Source organism: Entelurus aequoreus, linkage group LG02, assembly GCF_033978785.1.
Source record: "Entelurus aequoreus isolate RoL-2023_Sb linkage group LG02, RoL_Eaeq_v1.1, whole genome shotgun sequence".
Classification (NCBI taxonomy): Eukaryota; Metazoa; Chordata; class Actinopteri; order Syngnathiformes; family Syngnathidae; genus Entelurus; species Entelurus aequoreus.
Window position 1 is genome coordinate 95,935,107 of NC_084732.1, and position 12,613 is coordinate 95,947,719.

At 30.8% G+C, this 12,613-nt stretch overlaps 1 protein-coding gene across 1 annotated transcript in view; it reads left to right on the forward strand.

The window, feature by feature from the left end:
- The window catches only part of rasa3 (RAS p21 protein activator 3), a 127,511-nt gene that overhangs the window by 109,454 nt on the left and 5,444 nt on the right, over window positions 1–12,613 (forward strand). The window contains 4 exon segments of the mRNA XM_062035508.1: window positions 8,570–8,676; window positions 10,019–10,101; window positions 10,187–10,395; window positions 12,427–12,530. Of these exon segments, the coding sequence (XP_061891492.1) occupies window positions 8,570–8,676; window positions 10,019–10,101; window positions 10,187–10,395; window positions 12,427–12,530 (503 nt within the window).

Below are 12,613 nucleotides of genomic sequence, written 5' to 3' on the forward strand. Positions count from 1 at the left end.
GGATAAAAGAAAAAATAATATATCAAAATCAATGTTGTTTTGAATTATTGATCTATTATTATTTCACATCAAATATTCCACTTTAAAATATTTTTTTGGGGAAAATATTGCATATTTAGTTTTTGCCATATAAAAAACTAAGTTTTCTATGACAAAAAGGGCATAAAACAAACACATTAAAAAAACATAATAAAAATGTATACTCACTGTTAGATCTGAAGTATTGAAAGTAGAAAAAAATTAAATAATAATTCTGACTTATTTTTAACACTTTGATGAGTGTCATTTCAAAGTGGAATATTTGATGTGAAGTAATTAGAGCCTTGAATAGTCAATAATTCATAACAACATTGATTTTGATTCATTATTATTTTTTGAGCAATGACACATTTTTTGGGGATCCAAAAATAACTCATAATTATTTTAATTTTTTACTTTCAACACTTCAGATCTATCAGTCGATTATACATTTGTATTATTTTGTTATGTTTTTTTTAAAATGTGTTTGTTTTATGTCCTTTTTGTTATAGAAAACTTTTGTTTTTTATATGGCAAACACAAAATATGCAGTATTTTAGTGGGATTAAAAAAAAAAAAAAAACTGTCGGTGATCAAAAAATAATATATCAAAATCAATGTTGTTTTGAATTACTGATCTATTATTATTTCACATCAAATATTCCACTTTAAAATATTATTTTGGGGAAAATATTGCATATTTAGTTTTTGCCATATAAAAAACTAAGTTTTCTATGACAAAAAGGGCATAAAACAAACACATTAAAAAAACATAATAAAAATGTATACTCACTGATAGATCTGAAGTATTGAAAGTAGAAAAAAATTAAATAATAATTCTGACTTATTTTTAACACTTTGATGAGTGTCATTTCAAAGTGGAATATTTGATGTGAAGTAATTAGAGCCTTGAATAGTCAATAATTCATAACAACATTGATTTTGATTCATTATTATTTTTTGAGAAATTACACATTTTTTGGGGATCCAAAGGCCCCACTCATCAAAGTGTTAAAAATAACTCATAATTATTTTATTTTTTTACTTTCAACACTTCAGATCTATCAGTCCATTATACATTTGTATTATTTTGTTATGTTTTTTTAAAATTTGTTTGTTTTATGTCCTTTTTGTAATAGAAAACTTTTGTTTTTTATATGGCAAACACAAAATATGCAGTATTTTAGTGGGATAAAAGAAAAAAACTGTCGGTGATCAAAAAATAATATATCAAAATCAATGTTGTTTTGAATTATTGATCTATTATTATTTCACATCAAATATTCCACTTTAAAATATTATTTTGGGGAAAATATTGCATATTTTGTTTTTGCCATATAAAAAACTAAGTTTTCTTTGACAAAAATGGCATAAAACAAACACATTAAAAAAACATAATAAAAATGTATACTCACTGATAGATCTGAAGTATTGAAAGTAGAAAAAAATTAAATAATAATTCTGACTTATTTTTAACACTTTGATGAGTGTCATTTCAAAGTGGAATATTTGATGTGAAGTAATTAGAGCATTGAATATGTCAATAATTCATAACAAAATTAATTTTGATTCATTATTATTTTTTGAGCAATGACACATTTTTTGGGGATCCAAAGGCCCCACTCATCAAAGTGTTAAAAATAACTCATAATTATTTTAATTTTTTACTTTCAACACTTCAGGTCTATCAGTTGATTATACATTTATATTATTTTGTTATGTTTTTTTTAAAATGTGTTTGTTTTATGCCCTTTTTGTCATAGAACATTGTTTTGTTATATGGCAAATACAAAATATGCAGTATTTAAGTGGGATAAAAAAAAAATGTCGATGATCAAAAAATAATACATCAAAATCAATGTTGTTTTGAATTAATGATCTATTATTATTTCACATCAAATATTCCACTTTAAATATTATTTTGGGGAAAATATTGCATATTTTGTTTTTGCCATATAAAAAAACTAAGTTTTTTATGACAAAAAGGGCATAAAACAAACACATTAAAAAAACACAATAAAAATGTATAATCACTGATAGATCTGAAGTATTGAAAGTAGAAAAAATTAAATAATAATTCTGACTTATTTTTAACACTTTGATGAGTGTCATTTCAAAGTGGAATATTTGATGTGAAGTAATTAGAGCCTTGAATAAGTCAATAATTCATAACAACATTGATTTTGATTCATTATTATTTTTTGAGCAATGACACATTTTTTGGGGATCCAAAGGCCCCACTCATCAAAGTGTTAAAAATAACTCATAATTATTTTAATTTTTTACTTTCAACACTTCAGATCTATCAGTCCATTATACATTTGTATTATTTTGTTATGTTTTTTTAAAAATGTGTTTGTTTTATGTCCTTTTTGTTGTAGAAAACTTAAAGGCCTACTGAAATGAATTTTTTTTATTTAAACGGGGATAGCAGATCTATTCTATGTGTCATACTTGATCATTTCGCGATATTGCCATATTTTTGCTGAAAGGATTTAGTATAGAACAACGACGATAAAGATTGCAACTTTTGGTATCTGATAAAAAAAAGGCTTGCACCTACCGGAAGTAGCGTGACGTAGTCAGTTGAACATATACGCAAAGTTCCCTATTGTTTACAATGATGGCCGCATGAAGTGAGAGAGATTCGGACCGAGAAAGCGACAATTTCCCCATTAATTTGAGCGAGGATGAAAGATTTGTGGATGAGTAAAGTGCAAGTGAAGGACTAGTGGGGAGTTGAAGCTATTCAGATAGGGAAGATGCTGTGAGAGCCGGGGGTGACCTGATATTCAGCTGGGAATGACTACAACAGTAAATAAACACAAGACATATATATACTCTATTAGCCACAACACAACCAGGCTTATATTTAATATGCCACAAATTAATCCTGCATAAAAACACCTGCGTGTTTGTTATGCTAGCTCCTAGCTCCTCTGCTAGCTCCTAGCTCCATAGAACACGCCAATACAATTCAAACACCTGATCAACACACACAATCACTCAGCCCAAAAGACCGTTTACCTAACCCAAGGTTCATAAAGCTTATATATTTTTAAAAAGTTACGTACGTGACGCGCACATACGGTCAAGTTATCGAATGTTTAGCAGCCAAGGCTGCATACTCACGGTACCTGATATTCAGCTGGGAATGACTACAACAGTAAATAAACACAAGACATATATATACTCTATTAGCCACAACACAACCAGGCTTATATTTAATATGCCACAAATTAATCCTGCATAATAACACCTGCGTGTTTGTTATGCTAGCTCCTAGCTCCTCTGCTAGCTCCTAGCTCCATAGAACACGCCAATACAATTCAAACACCTGATCAACACACACAATCACTCAGCCCAAAAGACCGTTCACCTAACCCAAGGTTCATAAAGCTTATATATTTTTAAAAAGTTAGTACGTGACGCGCACGTACGGTACGGTACGTGTTATGCTAGCTCCTAGCTCCTCTGCTAGCTCCTAGCTCCATAGAACACGCCAATACAATTCAAACACATGATCAACACACACAATCACTCAGCCCAAAAGACCGTTCACCTAACCCAAGGTTCATAAAGCTTATATATTTTAAAAAAGTTACGTACATACGCAAAAAAAAGCCAAAGCTGCATACTCACAGTAGCACGTCTGCGTCTTTGTCATCCAAATCAAAGTAATCCTGGTAAGAGTCTGTGTTGTCCCAGTTCTCTACAGGCGTCTGTGTATCCAAATCAAAAGTCCTCCTGGTTAGAGTCTCTGTTATCCGAGTTCTTCCATCTTGACTGCATCTTTCGGGAATGTAAACAAAGAAGCGCCGGCTGTGTACTGTTGTGGCTGACTACGTTCGAAAAATACGTCCATTTCGCACCGACAACTTTCTTCTTTGCTTGCTTGGCTTCCTTCTCCATAATGCAATGAACATGATTGAAACAGATTCACGAACACAGATGTCCAGAATACTGTGGAATTATGAAATGAAAACAGAGCTTTTTCGTATCGGCTTCAATGTGGAAGGCATACCCGTGTTCGCCGGGCTACGTCACGCGCATACGTCATCCGCAGAGGCGTTTCGAACCGGAAGTTTAGCGGCAAATTTAAAATGTCACTTTATAAGTTAACCCGGCCGTATTGGCATGTGTTATAATGTTAAGATTTCATCATTGATGTATAAACTATCAGACTGCGTGGTCGGTAGTAGTGGGTTTCAGTAGGCCTTTAAGTTTTTTATATGGCAAACACAAAATATGCAGTATTTTAGTGGGATAAAAAAAAAACAATACTGTCGGTGATCAAAAAATAATATATCAAAATCAATGTTGTTTTGAATTATTGATCTATTATTATTTCACATCAAATATTCCACTTCAAAATATTTTTTTGGGGAAATATTGCATATTTTGTTTTTGCCATATGAAAAACTAAGTTTTCTATGACAAAAAGGGCATAAAACAAACACATTAAAAAAACATAATAAAAATGTATAATCACTGATAGATCTGAAGTATTGAAAGTAGAAAAAATTAAATAATAATTATGACTTATTTTTAACACTTTGATGAGTGTCATTTCAAAGTGGAATATTTGATGTGAAGTAATTAGAGCCTTGAATATGTCAATAATTCATAACAACATTGATTTTGATTCATTATTATTTTTTGAGTAATGACCGTTTTAAAGGAAAAAACGGCTTTGTATTATTAGAGTCAGCATTGCAATTTTTTTGTAAAATTTCCCCCGTTTGCTTAATTATTCCGCTCTGTTCTGATTTTTGTGCAAGTATTTTGCCGATGTGCGCACTGTGGACATCCCGGCTTTAAGGGGAAGTTTCACTCCCCACCTTCTTGTGTTTGTGTGGCGGGCGCAGGAGTGTGAGAGTCACTATAAAGAGGGTTGATGGGAAGGGCAGGTAAGAGCTTCTCTTTGCTCTCCTCACCCCCCGTGTGTGTGTGTGCACTCTAGCCCCTCCCCCCCAGTGCTCCGCCTCCTCTCCTGCACCGTCTTCCATGCTGCCGCACTTCCCTCTGGAGGTGGATGGCCGCCATGTGACAGGAAGTGTGCGACGTACTTTACTCAGCAATAACATCTGGTGTGGTTACAGTACACACATCCTCACGTGTCCGCCCACATCCTGACCCCCTTAGTGCCCTTTGTGTCCACGGTCACCTTATCGCTGCACATGACACGTCCCACACGGGTTTGACACTGGGGGATGCAAGAAGGATGCATCGCCTCCCAAAAATAATCTGCTTGTCACCTGCTCATCTCTCTCATGTTCACTTTTTTTTATTATTAATCAATGTTCTCAAAGTAGAGAATTCACACCATTGGATGTTGGAAACACGGAGGGAAAATACAAGCATATCGGATATCCCATATCTGCAAAAAAAAAACAAGTATCGCATTTTATTGGCTTCCTGGTGCAAAGCTGGACAGCCAGTGAACATCTATCCATCCATCCATTTTCTACCGCTTGTCCCTTTTGGGATCGTGGGGGGGTGCTGGAGCCTATCTAAGCTGCATTCGGGCGGAAGGCGGGGTACACCCTGGACAAGTCACCATCTCATCACAGGGCGCCAGTGAACATCTAAATAACACATAAGAATCATTCATTCTAACATCGATTTTTTTTTTGCCAAAAAATATAAATAATAATAATAATAATATTTATTTTAAAAAATATATAATATATATATAAATATATAATATATAAATTTTTTTATTTTTTTTTAATTTTTTTTAAATTTAAAAGGTTTAAAATATATATATATTTTTTTTATTTTAATTTTATTATTATTATTTTTAACATATAATGCCCTTTTTGTTAAAGAAAACCCAGTTTTTTATGGCAAAATCACAAAATACGCACCCTTAAATAGATCAATAATTCATGACAACATTGATTTTGATTTATTTTTATTTTTTTTAAAGTGACAGTTTAAAAAAAAAAAACACTAAAATTTTTCATTATCAATGTGTTAAAAAGAACTCATAATTATTTTTTTATTTTTTTTTACTTTCAACACTTCAGATCTATCAGTCAATTATACATTTTTATTATTTCGTTATGTTTTTTAAAAATGTGTTTTATGTTTTGCTCTTTTTGTCATAGAAAACTTAGTTTTATTAATGGCAAACACAAAATATGCAGTATTTTTCCCCGAAAAATATTTTTAAAGTGGAATATTTGATGTGGATTAATTAGAGCCTTGAATAGGTCAAATATTCATAACAACATTGATTTTGATTCATTATTATCTTTTGAGCAATGACAGTTTCAAAAAACCCAACACATTTTAGGGGGATTCAAAGCTGGACAGCCAGTGAACATCTAAATAACAAATAAGAATCGTGATTCATTCTAAAAATTATTTTTTTTGCCAAAAAAATATATAAAATACACACATATATATATATATTACATACATATATATATATAAACATACATACATATATATATACATACTTATATATATATACCGTAATGGCCTTTTTGTTAAAGAAAACCCTGTTTTTTATGGTAAAATCACAAAATATGCACCCTTAAATAGATCAATAATTCATAACAACATTGATTTTGATTCATTTTTATTTTTTGAGGAATGACTCAATGAAAAAAATCCCACTAAAATGTTTGGGGATCCAAGGGTGTTAAAAATAAGTCATAATTATTCATATCATTTTGTTCACTTTCAACACTTCAGATCTATCAGTCGATTATACATTTTTATTATTTTGTTATGTTTTTTGGTTTTTTTAAATGTGTTTGTTTTATGCCCTTTTTGTCGTAGAAAACTTTGTTTTTTTTAGGGCAAACACAAAATATGCAATATTTTCTCCCCAAAAATATTTCAAACTGGAATATTTAGTGTGAGATAATAGCTCAATAATTCAAAACAACATTGATTTTGATTCATTATAATTTTTTGAGCTATGACAATTTAAAAAAAAAGAAAAATTTTGGGGGGGGATTCAAAGCTGGACAGCCAGTGAACATCTAAATAACAAATAAGAATCGTGAATCATCCTAAAATCGATTTTTTTTTTGCCCAAAAAAATATATAAAATACACACACATATATATATATATATATATATATATATATATATATATATATATATATATATATATATATATATATATATATATATATATATATATATATATATATATATATATATATATATATATATATATATATATATTATATATATATATATATATAATGCCCTTTTTGTTTAAAAAAAACCTGTTTTTTATGGTAAAATCAGAAAATATGCACCCTTAAATCAGTCAATAATTCATTACAACATTGATTTTGATTCATTTTTATTTTTTGAGAAATGACTCAATGAAAAAAATCCCACTAAAATGTTTTGGGATCCAAGGGTGTTAAAAGTAAGTCATAATTATTCATATTATTTTGTTTACTTTCAACACTTCAGATCTATCCGTCAATTATCCATTTGTATTATTTTGTTATGTTTTTGTTTTTTAATGTGTTTGTTTTATGCCCTTTTTGTCGTAGAAAACTTAGTTTTGTTTTAGGGCAAACACAAAATATGCAATATTTTCTCCCCAAAAATATTTCAAAGTGGAATATTTAATAATAGATCAACAATTCAAAACAACATTGATTTAGATGTATTATTTTGGTGCAAAGTTAGACCGCTAGTGAACATCTATCTAAATGTCCTCCAGTAAACACACACCTGGTATTTTCTTCCATTTTGGTCATTTACAAAAGGTAAACATGCGAGGCTATAGACTACTTGGGCACCACTCGATTCAATTCTTGTGGGTAACGATTCGATTCGGAATCGATTCTCGATTCAAAAGCAGTACTCTTTTAATAACATTGAATACCAGTTCTATGATTAACTACATTACTCCATAAAATAGATAAACAGCTTTGATAAATTTTAATATTACTTCAAAGAAAACTGGTTTTGTTTAGTAAAATTCTACCCAAACATTTAATAAAGTCAGATACAAATAAGTATTTGTATAAGTTGTTTGTCATTACTGCCACAAGTGGTGGAAAGGTGTATTACAAGTGAGTACTGCTGCTTTTCTTTAGTGCTGGCATTGATTGTATCCTTGATTTAAAGAAAAAATAACTCTAAGAACGATAATAACGAGCCAGTTTCTCAAAGATCCATAAATCCCGTCTCTAATTTTTAATACAGTGATTGTTTTATTTTATTATGGTAAAATAGTTTCTATTTTCCCATGTGGTTTTTGTTTAGGACCACATATGTCTCACATTAGAGGCCGAATAGACTCCACGTGTGCAACAGGTGAGGACAAAAATCCACACCAAGAAAACTATAAAACCTGGTGGGAAAAAACCGTTGCCTTGAAATGTGCATAATAATAATAATAACAAAATGTGTTTTTGTCGAATTCTAGCACCTAACCAGTGCAGCAATGAACAAATGTGTGACGTGCAAAAAGGTGTACGATCCTTTACCACTGGAAATACTTTCAGCTGGAGCTCACCTGGGAAGGTTTCCAGCGGACTATTTCATATTTCTGCCATCTTTCAGATTTATGATCAAGAGAGCACAAGGCAGGAACCGCTTTGGAATGAAGAACTTCAAGAAGCGGTGGTTTCGCCTCACCAACCACGAGTTTACCTACCACAAAACTAAAGGTAATGTTCCAGCAGAAGGTGCATACAACTGCTCATGAATTATGGTGTTACTGTCTTGGCTGATGGACGCTGGTGTCAGAAAGTTCTCTTAAGTTCTCACATACTGTATATATATATATATATATATATATATATATATATATATATATATATATATATATATATATATATATATGAGATAAATACCTTCAACATTAGCTACAAAAGTTATCAAGAAGCATTTTGACTTTGGAATGTGAGAAACAGTTAATAAAGTGACTGAAAGGACATATTTTGCGTGTAAAAAATATGTATATGTATATATTATATATAAATATATAATTTTTTTCGCCAAATCTGTCAGATTTTGGGGGGGAAATAAATAAATATACATAAATATACATAAATATATATATTTATTTTTTCCCCATAAAATATGTCCTTGAATTAATTTTTCATCAATAAAAATTTTTACACTGAATTTTTAAACACTGATTTTTTTTTACACTGGATTTTTATACACTGATTTTTTAACACTGGATTTTTATACGCTGAATTTTTTTTCCAACAAATTTTACACACATATATATATATATATATATATATTTTTTTTTTACACTGAATTTTACACACACACAAAATATGTAAAATTCAGTGTGAAAAAATTCCAGTGTAAAAAAATTTGTTGTAGAAGAAATTCAGAGTAAAAAAAAATCAGTGTTTAAAAATTCAGTGTACAAAAAATAATCAATAAAAAATTCATTCAAGGACAGATTTTGGGGGGAAAAAATTAAATATGTATTTATACAGTATATATATATATATATATATATATACATTTTTAATTTATTATTTTTTGTACACTGAATTTTTAAACACTGATTTTTTTACACTGAATTTTTTTACACTAAACTTTATTACACTGGATTTTTTTTTTTTTTACAGTGAATTTATTTTACCACACATTTTTTTTTACACTGAATTTTACACATGTAAAATGCTGTGAATTTTTATTTACACTGAATTTAACACACATATTATATATATATATATTATTTTTTTCCCCAAAATCTGTTCTTCCAGTCACTTTATTAAATGTTTTGGGTAGAATTTTATTGAGCGAAACCAGTTAACCAGAAGTGAGTTAATCATAGAACTGGAGCACCCAATGTTGTTAAAAAAAATTATTGCTTTTGAATCGAGAAATGTTTTGAATCAAGACTCGATTCTGAATCGTTAGCCCCAAGAATGGACTGGAATCGTGTGGTGCCCAAAGATTCCCAGACCTAGTTCCAGGTGTAAAGTGATAGTTGGAGACGTTGCACACATTTACATCCACTAATGATTTGCCTTTGACCTCCAGGAGAGGGCGCTCTGTGCAGCATTCCCATCGAGAACATCCTGGCTGTGGAAAGGCTGGAGGAAGAGTCGTTCAAGATGAAAAATGTATGTCGGGCATTACAAAATACTGCCTCATTTCCACAAATGTGTGATGTTTTATGTGTTGTTGCGTGCCCTGGTCTTCCTCCAGATGTTCCAGGTGATCCAGCCGGAGAGAGCGCTCTACATCCAGGCCAACAACTGCGTGGAGGCGCGCGACTGGATCGACATCTTGACCAAAGTCAGCCAGTGCAACCGCAAGCGTCTCAGCACCTACCATCCTTCAGCTTACCTCAACGGCCACTGGCTCTGCTGCAAGCTTTCTGCTGACACAGCACCTGGCTGCACACCCTGCACCGGGTATGTGGCCCCTGCTGGCCTCCTTCTCTCCACCGAGGTTCACTTGTGACACGGAATTTATGTCACTGAAATTCAGTCTAAAAAAATTCATTGAAAAAAAAACATTCTGTGTAAAAAAATCAGTATATAAAAATTCAGGGTAAAAAAAATAAATTCAGTGTATAAAAAATGTATTCTATAAAAAATATGTGTAGTAAAATTTAGTGTACAAAAATCAGCATATAAAAATTCAGTTTAATACTATTTAGTGTTAAACCAGTGTATATAAATTCAGTGTAAATAAATCAATGTATACAAATCCAGTGTATAAAAATTCTGTGTAAAAAAAAATTGTTACAAAAAATTCAGTGTACAAAAAATGTGTGTAATAAAATCCTGAGTAAAAAAAAATCTAGTGTAAAAAAATTCATTTTAAAATAATTCAGTGCAATCACATTTAGTGTAAAAAAAATTCAGTGTATGAAAATTCAGTGTAAAAAAAATGAGTTGTAAAAAATTCAGTGTAAAAACAATTCAGAGTGTACAAATTTGTTATAAAAAATTAAATGTATAAAATTCATTGTTAAAAAAAATATATTTAAAAATGATTTCGTGTAATAAAATTCAGGGTAAAAAAATTAAGTGTAAATACATTCAGTGTAAAGAAATCAGTGTATAAAAATTCAGTGTAAAAAATTCAGTTTAATAACATTTAGTGTTAAATCAGTGTAAATAAACCTCAGTGTATAAAAATTCAGTGTAAATAAATCAATGTATACAAATCCAGTGTATATAAATTCTGTGTAAAAAAATTGTTACAAAAAATTCAGTGTATAAAATTTTAGTGTAAAAAATTCAAAGTAAAAATAATAATAAAACGCTAGAAATTCAATAGGGTCCTCTGTCCCAAAGGGACATTCGGTAACTAAAAATCTAGGGTAAAAAAATGTATTTTAAAATAATTCGGTGCAATAGCATTTAGTGTAAAAAAAACTCAGTGTATGAAAATTCAGTGTAAAAAAATGTGTTGTAAAAAAATTCAGTGTATAAAAAAATCCAGTGTATAAAATTTCAGTGTAATAAAATTCAGTGTAAAAACAATTCAGCGTATAAAAATGTGTTATAAAAAAATTCAGTGCATAAAAATGTAGTGTAATAAAATTCAGTGTATAAAAATTTTGTGTAATAAAATTCAGTGTAAAAAAAAATAAAAATAAATTTAGTGTAATAAAATTCAGAGAAAAAAAAATAAGTGTAAATACATTCAGTGTATGAAAATTCAGTGTAAAGAAATCAGTGTAAAAAAAAGTATGTGTATAAAAATTCAGTGTAAAAAAAGTATATGTATAAAAATTCAGTGTCATAAAATTTAGTGTAAAAAAATTTCAGTGTATAAAAATGATGTGTGAAAAAATCAGTGTATAAAAATTTAGTGTACAAGAAATTCAGTGTATAAAAATCCAGGGTAAAAAAAATGAATTGCTGAAAATTTCATTGTTGAAAATGTGCTGCTTCAAAATTCCGACTGAAGCAATGGAGCCAGTCTCAGAAGCAGCCAATGAGGTGTCAAGTTTGAAGTCACGTGACACGGGTCTTGCAAGACAGCACAAAAAAGGCAGTTAACTGCTACCTGGGCATAATACAACACCATTAATATTTCAACACTACATTTTTAAACACTGACTTTTTAAACACGCATTTTGCTAGCAATGTTTTTTTCAATGAAATTGTCAGCAAAATTTGATGTAAAAAAAATCAGTTCACAAAATTCGAAAAATTCAGTTAGTGAACTATTATGAAGTGAATTATTTTTATATAGCACTTTTTCTCTCGAGACTCAAAGCGCTATTCATAGTGAACCCCATTATTGACATCTTTAAGCTACATTTAAACCAGGGTGGGTGGTAAAGTGTCTTGCCCAAGATGGTGGGGATTGAACCTGGAATTCCTGGAAATGGAGTTGCTCTACCAAGCGAGCCACGCCGCCCCTCCAAAGTTACACAAGTTATTTTGCAATAAAGATCCAAACTGACCTCCATGTTCCTCCTGCAGCGGCCTGCCTGCCAACATCCAGCTGGACGTAGACGGCGACCGAGAGACGGAGAGGATCTACTCTCTCTTCAGCACCTACATGACCAAACTCATCAAGATGCAAGGTGCGCCATGGTCCTGGGTCTTCTCCTGTCTTTGTGGGGAACTTCACCCCCACTTCGGTGCTTTGAACCCGCCTCTTTCTGTC